The sequence below is a fragment of the Curcuma longa genome, unplaced genomic scaffold, assembly GCF_044706935.1.
Source record: "Curcuma longa cultivar G26 ecotype Majalengka, Jawa Barat unplaced genomic scaffold, ITB_CL_G26_1.1 contig_22044, whole genome shotgun sequence".
NCBI classification, from domain to species: domain Eukaryota; kingdom Viridiplantae; phylum Streptophyta; class Magnoliopsida; order Zingiberales; family Zingiberaceae; genus Curcuma; species Curcuma longa.
The window spans coordinates 1-19,960 of NW_027431802.1; the positions used below are offsets into that span (position 1 = coordinate 1).

At 39.6% G+C, this 19,960-nt stretch overlaps 1 protein-coding gene across 1 annotated transcript; it reads right to left on the reverse strand.

Annotated features, from left to right (window-relative positions):
• Positions 1-1,494: 1,494 nt before the first annotated feature.
• On the reverse strand, positions 1,495-8,203 carry LOC141817825 (putative methyltransferase PMT26). Its single transcript, XM_074705451.1, has 9 exons — positions 8,113-8,203; positions 6,663-7,540; positions 6,421-6,570; positions 5,643-5,913; positions 5,463-5,573; positions 2,964-3,138; positions 2,594-2,866; positions 2,329-2,523; positions 1,495-1,936 (listed from the first exon to the last, which is right to left on the reverse strand). The coding sequence occupies exons 2-9, from the start codon at positions 7,530-7,532 to the stop codon at positions 1,714-1,716; spliced, it is 2,268 nt and encodes a 755-aa protein (XP_074561552.1). The 5' UTR covers positions 7,533-7,540; positions 8,113-8,203; the 3' UTR covers positions 1,495-1,713.
• Positions 8,204-19,960: the final 11,757 nt, after the last annotated feature.

A 19,960-nucleotide genomic window follows, 5' to 3' on the forward strand; every position in this document is an offset into this window, starting at 1 on the left:
GGCAATTTTCTTGTAGTGTGCATGATTTCCTTCCATTGTTGGAAAATTTCAGATTCAGTTTAACTGACCCTCTGCATATTACCATATAGTAATAACAATATTTTAAGTCAAATATACATAAACAAGATAAGATGACAAAACAGTTAAATTAAATTCACTCTATTTTCTTATAGAAACACAACATACTAATTTTCTAGAAGAGGAGCCGACGAAGGCACGGGCCGCGGCTTCTTCTCCGGGGAATGGACGCCGACGGCTCGCAGCGATTGTCTCGCGGGGGCGCTGCGTCTGCTACCGGCTACGGAAGGTAGGGAAGTTCGAAGACGAGTCGGCCGACGAAGGCACGGGGGGCGGCGTCTTCTCGCGGAGAATGGACGCCGACGGCTCGCAGACGTTGTGTGGCGGCGGCGGCTTCTCGCGGCATCTGGTACCGGCTACGGAAGGTAGGGATCCAATCGCGATTTTCGCCCGACGCCGTGGAGCAGATGAAGATTCAGCCGCGCGATTTTGGGATTTTGGAAAACGCGGGATGAAATTTCGGCTTTTGCTATCGCCACGCTGTCCACGGAGCTGAACAGTGAAATTCCTCGCCACGTCAGATGTCGCGGACGGATCGCGCAAACTGTTCGGGCAGGGTATCATTCCTGTATATATATATATATAAAATGGCTTAGAACAACTATTTAATTCCATATCAATTTTATTTCTTAAGCCAAACTTAGCTAGGTGTATTAATTGGAAATAGCTATTGTATTCTTTATCAAATTTATTTCTGGAAGCAAATTTCGCGTATAGATTTTTGTTCCTGCTACCAAAGAGCAAGAAAAATAGGTTCGGAGAGGAGATACCAAAGTTGGAATGATAGTTAACCTTTTCTATTGTGACTAAGAAGACTGACAAGAAGACAGATATGTTATTATCAAGTCTTATCTATTTAGAAAGAAACTAGTTATATTCTTTAAAACTGTCTCGAAACAAAATTTTATCCAGTTATAAAAAAGGTCAGTCAGAGAAATTGCCAGTGGAAAGAGGTTGAAGAGGAGAGACGATGTTTGGATTTGTTGGCTGCAGGACTAGTTGCACGGATGGCGAATAGTAAAGAGGGTAAGCAACACTTCGATAAGTGGATAAATGAAGACAACTTTCCAGTGCATCATTGGAGAAGTTGTGAGAGACCAATCATCTTGAATGTGAAGAGACACAACATGGTGTCATTTTCTAGGAAAAAAAAAAAACAGATGATTTCTGTACTTGACAATTAATCTAACATTTTTTTTTATAAAAAAAGAGTAAATTTATCATGTTTGATAATTGAAAGGAAAAGACAGCTCTTTATCTCTACTTCATTGTCTCCAAGAAGACAAGATCAATTTATTCATCTCTCAACTTTTTTTTTATTATATTTTATCTCTGGAACTCTCTCTTAGTAGAAAGGGGTAGCTCTGCTTTTGCTGTTAACGTTCAATCAAAAAAATGTGACAAACCAAGTGCAACTTGAGGCTGAGTACCATTCAACTATAGCCATTGCACGAAAACCATTTTATTTGATTTCAAGTGACTAGTTCGATTCTTTAAGAGTATCTGAAGTTGATATCTTGGATAAGAGTGGATACAATAAATTTCTGCTAGATTGAGAAAAAAATAGAAATATTGCAATTTGTAATAATTAGAGGAGAAATGATATGAGTAGATCCTGAAGCAAAACTGACAAAATTATAATGGCATGCTTGTTTCAACCTCTTTCGGGCGCCACATGGATTTCTGAACACATAGCAGTCCTTCATTATCCTTTGAATAAGATAGGATGATGTCCCAATTGAGAGACTTGACCATTCTCCCTATCTGATCAATTGTATCAGCTTTGTCACGTACTATTAACTTCCCTTTGGGTCGCAGTATCCGGTCCACCTCCACTATTACCGACAACAATGAGCACCTTCAAAGCAACACAATTAGTATAAACCATTAATTTAGACATTTATTGAATGATATACAACCAAAAACCCGACAGAACTTTCACACCTTTCAAAAATTTGAAGACTCAAAACTCAAAACCTTTTTAGTAAACACAATTAGTATTAGTATAGAATTGTTACCTTATACATTATTGAAAGATACAGAACCTAAAACCCAACCAAGCTTTTATATATTTCACAATTCAAAAACGAACTCAAAAACCATAAAAGGGTCAGTTTAACTGAGGTTTCAGATACCTTTTGAATCATAAGGGTTTCTCCACCCTTTGCCATTATTCAATGCATATGTTGCAGAAAAATTCAAGACTAATAATGTTCTGATTGAAACAGGAAGGGTGTCTCATGGACTAACCTTTTCTTAAGTTTAGAGAATAGATGATCTGCGTGTAGGAGATCATATGTTCTTGGATAGGTGCTAAATGACTCACACCAATCATGATACATCCCAAAGAGCCCTCGCTCGTAGATAATGGGGAGTGTATCCGGCAAATCGATTGGGACAATGTTCATGACCCAAACCTTCATGTCCCTCAAAGCTGCAGCAAAACTGAAAGCAACAAGGTATAAAACAGACTTGTTCAATGCATTTAGGAAACAGGAATGTTAAATTTGGTTACCCGCCATATACAGATCTCATGTCCATGACATTTCTGATGGTAGACCAGTCAATTCCCATTCCATTAGAATAAGATTTAGTTACAACATGTTTCCAACGGTCATAGTCAGTTTCATAGTCTTCAGGTGCAGGTTTACCATAAACACCATGCTGAGAGCTATCTAGCCAATATGGTGTCTTTTCTAGCCTCTGTGGCCAATGTTCTGGCCATGTTGTGCCGCGGCTACTGGGATTCACTGGCAATTTGTGCATGCATGCTTGCAGAGGGACATACCTGTGTGTTTACAAAAGAGATGACTGAATTTGATATGATTTAACATAATAGAATATGCAAAATCCATTTGATCCAGTTTTGGAACCAACAAACATACCAGGCGGCATCTGGATTATCAGACTCTTGGCAAAGAGGAGGGTTGTTTTTTGCTCTCTTCTCATAACATTTATTATCAGACGGCTTTCTGAAAATAGCTAAACCCACTTGGTTTAGCGTGTCATTTCTCCTTGTCACCATTTGCCAGCACATTGACTTTGTCAGGGAAGACATAGCTGGAATTTGATTTACGTAACAAAGATGAATTACAATTATCAGTAGCTTCAAAGCCCACTAAACAGTAATACAATATTGACAAGCATGAAGTACCCAGCTGGAAGACTAGTAAAGCCACGAATGTCTTAACATATATTAAACTTGATTACATTATCAATTCAAGCTTGTGGCATGTTCAATTGTCAAACCACAGAAACAAATCTATAATTCCAAATATTCTAATTTGTGCTATGCAAAGTTTCATACTGTTCGTTAGGAAGAAAATTTCCATCCTGGTGAGGGAAAGAAAATTAAGCAATCATTAACAATATGTTCTAACCTTTCCACCTTTTCTTCAAAGGAAGAAAGCATTTCAAATAATCAAATAATTTTATTATATCTTTGAAATTCCTGTAGCTACAAATCAATCAGAAGGTAGATGAATAAATTATTTGGGGCAACGGTGAGTAAAGGTAACTATGCCAATCCTCGTGGGAAGGTGAATACTAAAGATGGCTTGGAGGAACATTGTGAGAGCATAGAAAACCTTTCTCCAATCCTCTTGTAGATGAATACTACAAGAGGTAGATGAGCAACCTCACATAGAAAACCTTTCTGGGCACTCTGAGATTATTTCAACACTTTACAAACTTATGTCCAGAGCACACTTTGTCACAGATTGTGTCTCAGGCCAGTCAGGGAGCTTTGGATTCATCTCCAGTGATGGAGGTTGTTGATATGCTTTGAAATGTTTCCCATGCTCAAGAAGGGCAGTCAATGTAGATGGGTCGTGTTGTTTGAGGTTGCCTAAGGCAGGAAGGTTCGGATGCTCAGGCAAGTTGGCATTATTCCTTTTGGCGATGGATTGAAGCGCAACTATGCACAGGTGTTAGGATCTAGTGTGGGTAGGAAAGAGTATAGCCAATCTTTATTCAGATCATCTGTGCAGACAAGATACATGAAATGCCTCAACAGGATACAGACAGGGGATTGTGTTAATCAAGTCATTTATTACAGGTGTTTGGAGAGAGAACATCATTTAGCTTGTGTGCTCAAGACATCACCTAGTAGACTCCGATCAGTCAATCAACAACTTGCTACAGTCCATGATCAATTAATCAAAGAGGTCATTAGATGGATCTTAGAAGCACTCTGGTATGGTCAGTCCCTAAAAGTGTTCTTTTCCTAGATACTGAAGATGTGAGTTAGATGGTTGGACAGGGCTGTCACATACAAGAGGCATGCTTCTCTGGGTGGTATTTCGCTCATTCTACTGGAGGATCTTCCAATAGATCGGTAATGCATTCTCCTAGAGGAAAAGGTTCTATGGTGTGGATATTGTGGATGTTCATGAAGGGGCCAGTTCATCTTGAATGGGAAGGGCGTCGCTGTTGATGCTACGTTGGCTGAATTCGCATTGGACCCCTAATTCAGTAGTTTTTCTAGCTGTAATTATCTCTATGGGTCTCCATCTTCCATGTAGATCAAACTTAGTCTTCTTTAAAATTGGAACTTGAGATGACTCAATATACTTTCTAAGCAACAATGGGTAATGAAACTCAGCTGAATTTAACTGTGATGTTCTAGAAGACATCTTTGCTCATGGACTCATGGGCTTCTCGTGGATCTCAACAGTAGTCTGGAGGTCTAACCATTTGGTTCTCTAGCAGATGGGAGCTACTAGAGCAACACTATGAGTTCTTCTCTATCTCAATTCTTTTTTAAGATTCTTGGACTCAAAATTGTATTCCTTTTTCTTCAATTTACAGGCCTCTTACAAATGCTGGAGGGTCAACTTCTTTGCAAAGCTTGATTACACAAGGGGTTTACGTGACAAACCTTGCTTTATATAGGGTGATTCCAATTACATTATTCTTGGATGAGAGACTGAATTGCTCAAGGAGTTAGAGCAGCAGCAAACTTGCCTCAAAACTAGCTGGCAGATCAGGCTATGTGGGATACTCATGCATGGTCGGTGGTTCACCAAGTCCAGTGCCAAGGAGAATTTTAGTCATGCAAAGTTAGATACAATTTATATAAATCCTAAAAATGAGAACACCTTATGATTTGTTATTCTCTAGGTTTTCAAATTTTATAATTCAAGGCATCCAATGCTTTAGATGAACGAGAGCACCTGTCTCATCCATGACCCTGTTTTGTTCTGGCACTTGTTTCTTTTGCAGAGACTTGGCTCAGTGTTGGACTCGGGATTTTGTACCTTTTATGAACAGTCTAGTTTCAAATACTAATATAGGGTGAAAGACAGGTTCACTCCAAATCCTTTTTTTTAAAAAAAAAGAGCAAAAGGTAGATGTAAAAGAATAACTAAATAAATAACTTGTACCTTTCCAAATTTCAACATCCTCTGGAAGACTTTGGTAAACAGGAGTTGCAGACCAGACAAAGTAACCACCAGGTCGCAGCAACCGATTCAATTCCAACAAAAGTTTACCACCTATGATTTTTATGTTAGATCAAAAGCTGGCTATTAAGAAAATAGAATTGCATGCGCAAGACTTACTACCTTCTATGTGCCATGGTACTCTACAACGGGCACAGTGTACAACATCAAAAACTTTGCTTGGGAATGGAAGTCTTTGAGTTCCCATGACTGCTGATATAGCTGGGATTCCTCTCTCAAGAGCAAACTGCACTTGGGCTTCGTGTTCATCTTTGGGTGCAAGTGACATGGTCAAGACATCTCTATCAAAGTTGTAGCCACCAAAGCTAGCCACTCCACATCCAACATCTAAGATGACACGGGTTCGTTTCCCCCATGCAATATCAGGCCATGACTGCACTTTGAAGAGGAAAGAAAAGAATGAATTTAGTGACTGGATAATGCGTATATTCACTATCAAAAATCCAGTCATGAGAAACTAGCAACCCACGGTCCAATTATTTTAGATGAGAAATATATGGGCCTATTAATTTCCTTGAATAATTTACAAATATGTTATCTTCTGTAGCCTCTCAGTTGCAGAAAAGGAGAAAAGATACATGCAGCGAACACCAACCATAGAGACACACCTTCTTGTTGTTATCTTCTTACTAATAAGCCACAGAAAAAGAAGCTCATAAGTGTAGAAAGACAGATTAACAACAAATGAGAAGTTTACTTGACCAAAATTTAGAAGCATAAAAATAATATGGTGCATGATAAGGATTTCAAGAGGAAGATACAAAAGATTGGGGAAAAAAATCCAAGAGCATAACTGAATTTGAATGAAACCTTATGGTACACTAAAAAATAATTAGGTAGAAAACAAAGCTACAACTCATGTAAAAAATCCGTGTTATACCTCTTGGATGAAATCAATGTAGTGCAGTGCACCGTGCTTAAACTGAGTTCCACCCCCAGGAAATGTGAGATAATCTCCTGAGACTTTCACCCAATTCTGGTGTCCTTTAACTGTTGCAAGCTTGGTCCGGGGAACATTGTTGTACCATATCTGTGGTTTCTCAGAGAAGAGAGAATGTTTATTAGGCCATACAAGATGAAGAACCCAACAGAAATTAATGAACATTATTGGTAAGTTAGTACCTTCTCCCTGCTCATAGGCCACTTAATTGGTGGCTTGTATCCATCTGGAAGAGGAACAAGGCAAGTCGGTGCATTATCAGGACAGTGTCGCTCTCTGTGTTCATAATGTTTAGTGCTTCGAAGCTTCCAAATAGCTGCTTCGTTGTCAAGACATGGGATATAATCTGTCCCTGCCTTTACATCACACAGTTTCCAGCTGAATTCTACGTTTTGGCCCTTGGAAGATGAAGAATCTTGGACGTCCTTCTCATTCTTTGATTCCACAGCTTGAGTAGACCATGCTCCATTCTCACTATTGGTCTCATTCAAAAGCTCTGACTGAGTCCCTAATGGAAAAATCTCATTCTCACCCTTGTCCTTGAGCTGATTCTCTTCTTTGCCTTCTTTAGAGGATTGATCCACTTCTTCCTCTATTTCATTTGTTTGAGAACCAATTTTATTTTCATTGCTTTCATCATTGTTCTCGACCCCATCATTTTCTTGCCCACCGACCTCATCACTTGTGCCATCACCCTTTTCAGCATCTTTGTTTTCCTCAGCTGTTCCACTATCCTTATTGTCTTCTCCATCACTACCGTCTGAAGAATTAGAATTATTCTCATTATTACCATTATCATACCCCTTTGTAGGATCTTCATTTACTGAGGTTTCAGTCCTACCACTTGAAGCGTATTTAAAACTAGCTGGAGAAGTTTCATCGCTCATGTTAGATTCAGTGTCAAGTGATAGAACCTCTTCTCTAAATTTAGTTGAGGATGTAATCATCCATACCCCAACTAAACAGAGGGCAACCAATACAGTAATAGTTGTGGCCGAACAGAATGATGATGATGCCCTAGAATCCGTACGCGAATATTTCCCAGAAGCCATGTTGATAGCTGTAATGACAAAGGTAACCAAATTATCACTTAACAGGCATAATAACTGCGACCTATTGCATCAATAGTAAATGAGTTTTCGCACTTGACCAGTTAGACAAACATGCATCAAAAACTAAACGATAACCATATCGAAAAATTATAAAATCTGCTAAACACGGTGGAAGAAGGGTATAATCGAATAGATCCATATCATTCTTCTGTCAACGCGCATGCAACGAAGAAGAAACCATGAATTCTTGCAAACATCGAAATAAAAAACGAGCAGCAAAGGCTACCTGTATTCCCAGTTCTAAATTTCTCGACAAAATACGCCTCAATCTTATACTCAGAAAACAGCAGTTGCCAGCAGATCCACAGCGAGTTATCAAACTCCAAAATCTCACACTATTAAACAAGAAAGAACAACAAAAGAGGAAGCTCCTTAGAGCTAAAAAAAACCGAAAAAATCTACGACAACGCTCACTCAGCTTTAGAATCTAAATCCCCCCAAAGTGGGAAAGTTAGCATGGCAACAAAGCACGGATGTAGAATGCTAGAATTGAAGAAGCAAAAAAGCTACGAACGTGTACCTCTCTCTCTTCTACGTAGCCCGAACTACTAAGCGGAGAAGTATGGAAGCGATGCGAGAGACAATGCCGCCATGAAGAAAGCTTCGAGATCTCTGTCTCTCACTCTCACTATGGAGATGGTAAATATATACGCTCAATAAAGCGAGGAAGTGAGGGAATACCGTACGCGGAGAGAAATCAGCCGAGGCAATTCACCGTTATTAGTTTACTCAACAATGTACCTTCGTTGTGATTCAATAGTTCGAGGGGTCCAACGATCACTTTAGACCCACCAATAAAATCGAAGGGCGAAAGGATGTCCAAGAGGCCCAATTGGCATATGTTCCTTCGTCGCACCGTTATAATTTGAAAACCAGCGAGGTTTCGACCAGAGTAATTTGTCGTTTTTCGTTGGCGTCGCATAACTTAAACTCCATCCGAAGGTATACGAAAACAAAATCCGGGCTAGTGGAACCGCAACTGCAAATTGAACAGTGCTGCGTAATTACTAAATTACCCTGATGTTGAATTAACTACGATGCGGCTTGTAAAGCGATCGATGTTAAGGTCTTGTTGTAGTATTGGTCAAATAAGGAGGGTGAAAGAGGAAAGAAGATAGTGTCGGTAGGCGGTGGGGAAGCCACTGCGGATAAATGGGTTGGGTGGGCTGCCACGGGTCCGTGAGAACGCCACTGAATGCTAGTTGTCTTTGCATGGTCTCCATAATATTCTTGTTAATTTCACACATTATATAATATCTTTTTATTAATATTTTATTATTTAAAACTTTTGTTGAAATATTACCAATATATAAAAATTATCTTAAAGTCAATTTTTTATATTTTTAAAGTTAATAATGCTTATTATTTTTTTTAAAAAAATATAAATTTGTGTTAGATTTAATAATTATTTTAATAAAAAATTATATTCATAAATTATATGTATTGTTGTATTCGGATCTAAACATCAATAGAAGACTTTAGACCTTTCTACTATATAGACAATGATGACTAGCAAAGATTTTTTTGATATGTTAAAAAGAAAATATAAATCAAAATATTACAAAATAAAAATAAATTAAGATTAAAAAAATCAAAAAAAAAATACAAGTGATAATATATATATATATATATATATATATATATATATATATATATATATATATATATATATATGAAGAGTTAGAATAACTTTGAAACTTTGAGACTAACAAAGATCTAGTGGGCTAAATAAGTCAGTAGACTAGCAGCCGTTGTAAGATCTAAAGAATGTCGGGGCATAATAACAAGAGTTTGATTTTTTATAGGTGCGGCTAATCGGAAAGAGTAGTTAAGGCAAAGCTCCAATAGAAAAAATGCACCCTAATTCTTAGCTTAAATTCTCAAATCGCCTAGATTCTCATACCCTAATTCTTGGCTAACTTTTGGTTACAAATATAAAAATTACAGATAAAAAATTGATATAAGAGCCTAAAAGACGTATGACTATGAAAATTAATGACTTCTTCACATATTTTAAAAGAGTGTAACTTAGAATATTTAGACTTAGCTCTATACCCTACTAGAACAATCTCTACTGAAGACTTAAATAAACACCACTGTTATATTAAAACTAGGACTTATGCCCATTGTCTATATTCAGGTACTCGTCATCTAAATATGATTATAAATCTTCTTATAGGTTTAGGCAAAGCTGTTGAGACTCATCAAAGACAAATTAGTTACACTTTAAGCTAACTTACACAAAGTTTGGTTCAACAACACCAAGTATTAAGTGATCTTAGAAGAAACTTAGATTTTCTTAAAGACACACAAGACTCCCTAAATCGAAGACTTAGCCAACTTAATTTAGTTAGTCAAAACTTATTAAAGAAAATAAACTAAGAAATTTTGAACTTAAATGAAGAGACTTACTAGTTCAAGTCAAAAAATTACTTAATACAAATAAAACCCAATAAAAAAAAAAACTAAAAACTTGTCATCCTATACTTGAAGAAATCAAATATAAATGAACAAGCTCTAGTTCGAAAACACACATTACGAAGAAGCTTTGAACTACATGCAACAATATTCAAAAACTAAAAATGATGGCTATTATACGGTAGACTTAATTGGAAAGGAGATCAAATTTTAATTCAACAAAATAACACGATTATAGCAGTAGCACTAGTAACATCACTTCATCATAGACTCACACTTTTAGAAATTAAATTATTACAACTAGAGACACAAACTCAAAAGACAACTTAGGCTATAGATTGGAAAGAAAACTTAGAAAATCTAACCAAAGATCTAAGTAAAATATCCATGGGAGATATAATTCCTAGAAGACAATCAAAAATCATTCTTAACTTATTCCCCTCAGTTAAAATGAGTTTGACAAGAACTCAAACAAACACTAGGAGGAAGAAGAATTGAAACAAATACAATTTCTTGAATATATAATATCTTAACCAAAAGAAGAAATAATATCTTTAATCATATATTAGAAGAACTTATAGATATAGATAGAAATTTACAACTGTTTTTCAACGAACAATTAAATACTCATAGTCCCAGAAGATTATATAACTTGAGAACACTTTCCCTAACCACCTTGCTCCGTTTACTTGGAAGCGTGGAAAGGCAAACTATGGAAACTTTTCCTTCCTAGTCATCAATCCATTGTTTACTTCTCTATTTTTGTATGAAGGAATAGAAATTGCATCCATCACCGGTTAGTTTTTCTGTCAAAAATGATCAACCCAAAATTGGGCGGAAAGTAAGCAGATGGAAAAAAAAAGACATGAATACCCTCTATTTACTTAGAAATTACATACAATATATACCCAATTAAACTCCATTTCGATTGTGACTCCTCGTTTCCGCTTTGCTTCTCGCACGCCTTCCCGAAGGAGCGACTGTGCACCTCCTTCTCCTTCGTCACGCGATTTCATCCGCGCCGCTTCGCCCAGCAGCTTCGCCCAGCAGCTTCGCCAAGCAACTTCGCCGACGCCTACGCGGCTCTGGTACGCCTTCGCTAGTTTTCTTCTTCGCTTGCTTGCTTGCCGATGCTTAAGCAGATTCATCCACGCCGCGGCTTCGAACCTCTCTTATCCCCTCCCGACCCTAACCAGCTTCTCCCCTCCCGACCCCTCTGCTCCCGGCTCTCTGCTCCGACGCCTAAGCAGCTTCATCCACGTCGCGGCTCCGAACCTCGCTTATCCCCTCCCGACCCTAACCAGCTTCTCCCCTCCCGACCCCTCTGCTCCCGGCCCTCTGCTCCGAACCCTCTGCTCCTAACCAGCTTCCCTCCACTTCCCAAAAACAAGCTGTGAGGGTTTTGTGTCAAACAAAGACTAGTTTTCTTTTATTCCCTTTGGAGGATTGGTTGATAGTGGATTTTGCCCAAAGCATAGAAGAAGACTTGCTTTCCCCTCTGCTCCAATCTGCCCAAAGCATATTTGTTTAGCAATTAGGTTTAGAAGTGTATTTTAATAAATTTTGATAGTTATCTTTTATTTTACAGTAATTTATTTCTTTGATTTTTTTTACCATCATCTATATTATTATTGTTACTTGTACAGGTTAATAAAATGGAGTGGGATAATAGTGAAGCAGATGATCAAAATTTTGATGCTTATGAGGAGAATAATAGTAGTTCGGATGAGAGTTCGGATGATGAAGCAAGTGGAGTGCAATGGCATGCTGAGACTAGAAGATTTGAGGCTGAGGAAGAGGTTTGGAAGCAACTTATTGCTGTAAGTATAAATAGTAGATATTTATTTAATAAACTATTGTATTTGTAATTATGTTTGTATTGGTCCAGGCTAATCCATCCATCAAGAAGTGGAAATATACCCCTGTACCTCATTATGAGAAATTGTTAGAGTTGTTTGCTCATGATAGAGCAAACGGTCAAGGAGCTTCCACTGCTGCTGAAAGAAATGTTCAAATTATTTTAGAAGAGGAACAAAGAGATCTTGACCTAGATGATGAACCTGAGAGTTTTGAAATGGTCTCTGATAGTCCATCATATGATCGATCAAAGAAGAGGAAGTGTGCATCTGTTGATTCATATGGAAGTAAGAAAAATTCAGTCATCGACATTAATGTCAAGGAAGTTATTGCTGCAATTGATCGTTCAAATTCAGTTATTGAAAATAGATCATTTCGCCAACAAAAGGTTAATGAGCAACTCTACAAAGATCTAGTTTATGCTGGTGTTCCTGATAAACATATACTTGGTGCGTATTTATTCTTGGGGGAGAATAAGGAAAAGATGATGCTTTTCATGGGATGTCCACCAGAGAAGAGACTTGCTTTTCTAAAGATGATATTCCCTTTTTGAAGAGTCAAAATGCTTTACTCTCATTTTGAATTTTGTTTGTTTTTCACTCGCTCCATATCTTTATGGCAACTTTAAAGACACTAGTTGGTTGAATTGTTTGTAGTTACTGTCGTTTATCTGTGGGTAGAAATTATAAACTTTGCTAGCATTACAAACATTTTGCAAGGTTGTTTGATAATGTTACCTCATATTTTGCAGTTACTGTCGTTTATCTTCTCAGTTTGTGGATTAATATGGTCAAGTGTTGCATGGTGCGTATTAATTTGAGCATGCCTATCTGTTTACATCTGGATCATGATTGGTCAAATATTGCAACTGATATATTATTGGACTATTTTGATTCTGCAACTGAATTGTTAGAGCATGCCTATCTGTTTAATTTGAGATGTCTCCTTCGCTATGAACTATAAAGTATATCTTTCTTGTGTTTTTATACTTGTTGTCTCAATATTTCAACAGGAAAGTTGTTATTTTTTTGTGAAAAAGGTACCATAAACCTGATATTGGAAAGTTGTTACAACAGGAAAGCATGCCTATACTTGTTGTCTCAATATTTCAACAGGAAAGTTGTTACATTTGAAGTGTTCTATGCCTTTTTCATGACACCTGATATTGGAATTTCAGTATCTCCCAGTAGGTTTAAATAATGATGCTTGTGAAGAATTTTTTTTAATAATTTACCAAGTACAGTTAAAACATGTTTCTGAATAAACAATAGTTCATGTCATTGACCATGAAAGTGCTGATTCTCATTGTTACTGATAAATGAATCTTCTCGCATTTTTTAATTAACGTTTATGGGGTTGCATTCCCATGTATTAGCTACCAATTATTTTTATATAAATTGATAATTTATATCATTCGTATATCATATTTTTCAAAGAAGAATTTGCTATTAGGGAGTTTTCTCTAATTTATCTTTTTTTTTCAAATTATTTTGTTGAGAAATAAAAATAAATAAAATTGTGTTGAGAAGGATAGGGTATTTTGGACAATAAACAATTTAATCTTCTTTCCATCTATCTAAGTAAACAGTTTAAGGGATGGATTTTATTCCTCTTCCTTTTCCTTTCCATATCCCTAGGGATTCCTTTTCCTTTCCATATCCCTAGGGATGTTTCATCCATCCACCATCCACTCTTTCAAGTAAACGGAGCATTAGTGTTTAGATATCATAGAACACAACCACTTCATCTTTCCGATGGGAGAGAAGAAAGGCTCAATCTCATGACTAAAGAATTAGCAAGAGCACTTTTAACACGCAGACATAATGATATCCATTTAGGATTAATTATATTTGGCCTTAGAGGCTTAACTAGGAAACGAGTAGGTGGAAAAGTCCTCTTAGTTCTATATGACTCTCAATGTTCTGATAAGGAAAAAGTAGTCATAAGATTGATTGAAGTAGACATAAGCAATAACATAGGAATCACTTATGTATGCCCAAATTTTAATATGACAATACGAAACTTTGTTAAGCACATTAACATTCTAGTCCAAGCAAAAGGATATGGAGACTTCCAAGGACATAATATACAAATAGACATTATTTTTCTCTAAAAATAATGAATCAAATAAATAATAGCTTCAAAGTGCGAATCACTAACATTATTGAAGCTTTCACATCCAGGGGAATTTACCTTTTAAAACCTAAGGATTTTTCTTCAGAAACCCTAACTAGATTAGAATGGAATTTCAATTTAGAAACATCTAAACAAACTCTTCAACCCACAAACTCCATAATGTATAAAGACAGACATGGAGAACTTACAGTTAGATTTAATGACTATCAACCTTTTACTTCACAAACGGACAATATAAGGTATGATAATATAAACTTAATGAACATTGAAAATAATCATATAGACCTAACTTATTGGAATACCGAGGAATACTTAAATATGTTACCAGATGATAGGTCCATAAGTATACGGTCGTCGTCAAGTAATAAAAAGATATCGAACTACAGGGACTGTTGTTAGCTATAGTGATATCACAGGGCTAGTTGTCTATACTCTAAAGGAAGCGGAATGGTTGAGGATTGTGTGTATGGTAGAGAGAGAGATTAGCTTGGAGATTTATGGATGAGATGGATAAGTCTAGGATTTCAGATTCATATCAATGCTAGGTGAAGTCCCTAATCCATGTTTACTCCCTCACCCTCCATGTTTACCATCTTGTAGGGATGCTAACTAAGATACTAACTTGATCTCGTCAGGCTACGTTGACATTTGACCTTGAAGTCCTATGTGGTGACCCTCCATTAAAGGTGACACCAGAAATTTTGGTTAAAAGTTCACCCTCTGTCACAGGGCACCCCGGTCATACGATCCAACGCTATACCCTCTGTCACCGAGTACCCCTATTAAGGACCTTGTCCTGGTGGCCACCAACCATTAACTATCCCTTATGGGGGTTTACCACTATGTAGGAATCACTTCGAAAAGTCCGATTAAAGGTTCACCTTCTGTCATAAGGCACCCTGGTCATACGATCCTAGGATCTCCCTACACAGTAATCTACCCCTCATAATCATGCATATGCACTCACACAAACATAACATCAAATACGTTCAAGGCGCACAATACATGAAACAAGTGTAAATACTTCATAGAATAGGAAAAATAACATGAACTAGTTTTTACATCACCATCATTACATTAATATTCTTCTTGCATCATAAACTCAAAGATCTACTCCATTATAAGAAGGTTACAACAAGAACACAAGAAAAATATCATCCACAAGAGAGGGAAAGACTTATCTTGAAGCACGGACAACCCTTGAAGATCTTCTCGCTCCGGTGTAGGATGGATCAGTGGAAATGAAGAGTTTAGGGCCTCCTGCGAAGTGGGGAGGTGCCGCCCCCAAGCCAAGACCTTAGGATTTGGAGAATGCCCCAAGATAACCCAAGATTGAGTTTGTTTGCCCCTTTTATACTCTTCCAAAATTGCCCAGAGTTTCTCTAGTTTATAAGACTCTGCCTCAATGAGTTTTTCACACAATAAAACTAGTTTTCTTCAATTAGACTCTAAACCAAAGTTGTAGAGCATCAAATTATCTTCAATTTGGTGTGTGGACTGACCCATAGCTCCATCTGAGCTGAAAGTTATGATGGTTTAAAGTTTGGTCTGCAGTTTAGGTAGAGCACCTAGCATGGCTGTGGTCAGGAGGCACGGCCGTGCTATTTAGCACAGCCTAGAGAAGTCATCGTTCTATACACCCTGAAGAAATATTGTAGATCTTGAAGTTATCTACATTTTGATAGTTGGCACGACCTATGGGTTGACAAGCCTTAAATTAGGTGTCACGATAGGGCTTCAAATTAATAAAATATTGAAAACCCTTAATTCACAAAACAGATGAAATATAGGGGCCACGAGTCGTGTTTTTCCAAGGCTAGTAGAATTTTATTTGATTCAAGCTCGAATGGCGTTTCTTTTTTTTTGGGTTTTCTATATAAAATGGGGTTTTAATAATTTCAAATGAAAATGTAAATTAAAACAAGCAACTAAATGAAAAATGCAAAAATTGAAACCTAAAACAAGCTAACTCTAATGCAAGCTAAATGAACCCAACAATTTGATGGCAAGAGTGAATAATCAGAAATTTGGCAATACAAACAATGCGACAAAAATCCCAGAATGCAATTAAACCACTTAAACCAGCCTATCCTAAATGGCACGGAACAGTAAGTTGAATTGTGGGCACGGCGCAGTAACAATGAGAAGAATCAGAAGAAGTTCTAGCTAAGCTAAATAAAACCTAAGCAAACTCTAAGGTGATACCTAAATTGCAATGAAGGGCATAAACTAAACTATCCCAAGTAAGCAGATTTGCAAACGACATGATACGGGAAGATTTTGGCACGGAACAGTAGCTGTCCGAAATTTCAGAAACAAAGAAGGAGCTGTCCGAAGTTTCAGAAGCAAAGAGGATCTAAAAAAACTAGATTAAATCCAAACAAAATTAACTAACAAGGAGAACTAACCATATGAGTTGAATTCAGTGTTTTAAAACTAATTGCCAAGGGTTTAAAAACAAAGATCAGAAATGAAAACAAGCAGAAACTGTAATAAGAAAACAGGAAGTTCAAAAACGAAAAAAAACATCCCTCAATCCTTCTTCCGTTGCTTTGTTGATTTGGCGTCAATCAAACCTTTGAATCCAGCAACGTTGGTTTCAACAATCCGTTTGGAACCTTCGAAGTGGTTGATGGTCTTGTTGCTTGCAGCCGAACTCTGAAAAAATACCGAAGAAACCCTCTGTGGCGCGAACAGGAACTGCGCGAAGCAAATTTGGAGCTGCAAACCAGAATCCATCGCTTCTTCCTTGCTCTGATGGTCTTCCTGAAACCTTGGACTTGCCGCGCGATCTTCTGAGAACCCCCCGTCGACGCGCTGATGTGCGTAGGATGTATATATGTATTTATGCTTTATTTGCACATCTTTCTGAGTTTATTGCTTAATTCTTGTGTGCATTGCATCCCATATTCATGCATTTAGGCACATATCTTACATTTCCTAGTTTAGAGATCTGCTCGTGTTTTTATATGTTTCAGGGAGGAAAATGGAGCAAAAACGGGCAAAAACGGAGTACAATTGAAGACAAGGTAAAACAGGGCCGTGCCTCATAGGCACGGCCGTGTCTATCAGCTTGTGGCCGTGTTTCAAAGGGCACGGGCGTGTGCACAAACAGAAGACCATCAAGCCTGGGCCGTGCCTCACTGGCACGGCCGTGCCAAAATTCCCCCTCAACAGCAGTCAGAGGCCGTGTCTACCAGACACGGCCGTGCTTTGAAACAGAAGCCAGCCGAGACTTGGCCGTGCCTCACAGGCACGGCCGTGTTTCCATCAAGAACTCAAGCCACTGCTGTTGGCCGTGCCCACCAGGCACGGCCGTGTGTCAAAACAGAAGGGTCTCAGCAGCTGGCCGTGCCTCAAAGACACGGCCGTGTCCAGCAAATGAAGGAGAGTCAGGCTGTGGTCGTGCCTCACAGGCACGGCCGTGCCTTCAAACAGAGAAGAGCCAAGTCTGGACCGTGCCCCAGAGGCACGGCCGTGCCCCCGGACAGAAGCTTCACTGCCTTAGGCCGTGCCCCCAAGGCACGGCCGTGCCTCCTCCAGTGTCCGATGCCCACACGGGGTCGTGCCTCCCAGGCACGGCCGTGTGAGCGGGGCGTGCTGCCTTCGTGACCTGCATATAAATAGGTCCTCTTAGTGACCTAAGAAAAGGGGGGAGACCTTGGAGAGCCATCGGAGCTATTCTAGAGCCACCGACGCCTGTTTTGGAGCGAGAATCGACGATCTATCCACCGATCCGACTGCTCCAGTCCATCCTCATCCCATCTACGCCGAGATTGCAGTCCAAGGAAGAAGATAAGTCTCATTTCCTGCATTTCCTTGTTGTATCTTGTGATTGAGATGTACTCTTCTCTTCCTTTGGCTTGTAACCTCCACGCTATGGAGTAGATTCCCTAGATTCTAGGATGTAGGATGAATCAGATGTAATGGATGATTGTATTTGGATTTGATTAATCTACCATTTTCAATGATATACTTGTCTATTGCTTTGTGGATTTATACTTGTGCTTGATGATAAATTGTGTGTGTGTGAATCCATTGTTGGATCTCTTAGACACCGGCTAGAGAGGGGGGTGTGAATAGCCGTCCACAATTTTCGCCTTTCTTCCTTCGTCTTCGTTTAACACAGCGGAAACAATAACTTGATCAGAGGAAGACGAAGATCAGCACACTTGACACAGGTATTTACGAGGTTCGGAGATAACTTGCTCCTACTCCTCGGCGTGTCCGTAAGGTGGACGATCCCTCGATCTTTCGGCAGATCAGACCCCGATAAATATCGGCTATAATCTTCTCCTTCTCGGTGGAGGAACCTCTTCACAGATTGTCTCAAAGATACAAGGATAAGCACAAGACAAGGAGAATACCGTGAATCAAAGACCGGACAACAGAGACAACAAGAACCGCTTGCTGCTCAGCCTGTTCCTCCAAACACAGGACGTTGCTCTAGACAGAGTCAACAAGAACAGCTAGCAGCACAAGCCGGTTCCTCCAAACACAGGACGTTGCTCTTGTTTCCTCTTCTTCGATTCACGCTCAGGCTCTCGTAAGATTGGCAATGGCGCTTCTGAGCTCTCAAGGATGATCAATAGAAAAGGCGTTCGCTTTTTCTCAGCGCTGCTTCTCGCTTCTCTTATAGCCTCTGCTTTGTTCTTGTGCCCAACGGATCCCTGCACTGTTCTGACACCAGCTGCCGTCCGTTGTCACATAAACCCCACCTGCAGAAGAGACAGCTCAGACGCCCGCCTTGGAACTCTCACCATCCATTTGAATTTCCCTCCATAACCTGTCCTGTATATCTGCAAACTCAAAAGATGCATTAAAAACATTCTATAACAAGGACATAGTATAAGGATGGATTAAGCATTAAAGTCCATGTCACGAGCAGAGCTACCAAAGCTCTCTCGGACTAATCAAGAGACTGAGCCACAAAGGCCCTCCTTCTGGAATCAAGAGACCGAGCCACCAAGGCCCTCCTCTTGAGGAATCAGGAGACCGAGCCACCAAGGCCCTCCTCCTGAGATCGAGCTACCAAAGCTCACGGTCCCGAGCCGAGCTACCAAAGCTCTCCCGGACCATCCGGCCATTCGCACCAAGCTCCCGGCCACTCAGATTCCGAGCCACCAAGGCTCCCTGAAATCAAGCTACCAAAGCTCACGGCCCCGAGCCGAGCTACCAAAGCTCTCCCGGACCATCCGGCCATTCGCACCAAGCTCCCGGCCACTCAGGTTCCGAGCCACCAAGGCTCCCTGAAATCGAGCTACCAAAGCTCACGGTCCCAAGCCGAGCTACCAAAGCTCTCTCGGACCATCCCGGCCATTCGCACCAAGCTCCCGGCTAATTCGGTCCTGAGCCACCAAGGCTCCTCCTGGACCATCTCAGAAACAAGCCACAAAGGCTTCCTCATTCTCACCCGAGCACCAAGCTCTACGGTCCTGAGTCACTTAGACTCCTCCTGGACCACTTCGAAGACGAGCTACCAAAGCTCTCTTCATCCGCCTACGAACACCAATTTCCCAGCTATCTCGGTCCTAAGCCACCAAGGCTTCTACTGGACCAAACCAGACGAGCTACCGAAGCTCTTTCTCCATTCGCCCACGAGCACCAAGCTCTCGGCAATCACAGTCCTGAGCCACAAAGGCTTCTTGTCTCTCGGCCAAGGACAATACCTTCCCGGCTTCACCTCTCCTGATCAGATAATCACTCTCCCGGGCAAGATATCACTTCTTCTACCTTCGGAATGAACTCAAAAATCAATCAGAGAAGAGTTCGCAGTAACTACATTAACCTGGTGATCGACCAGTCGATCACCTATGGCTGATCGACCAGCTGTCGATCAGGGCACGCTGATCGATCAGTGGTCGATCAAGCTTAGCTGATCGACCACATGGTCGATCAGCAGCCTATGCCTATGCTCTTTCCGTGAGGCCATGTCGATCACCTCAGGGATAGTCAAC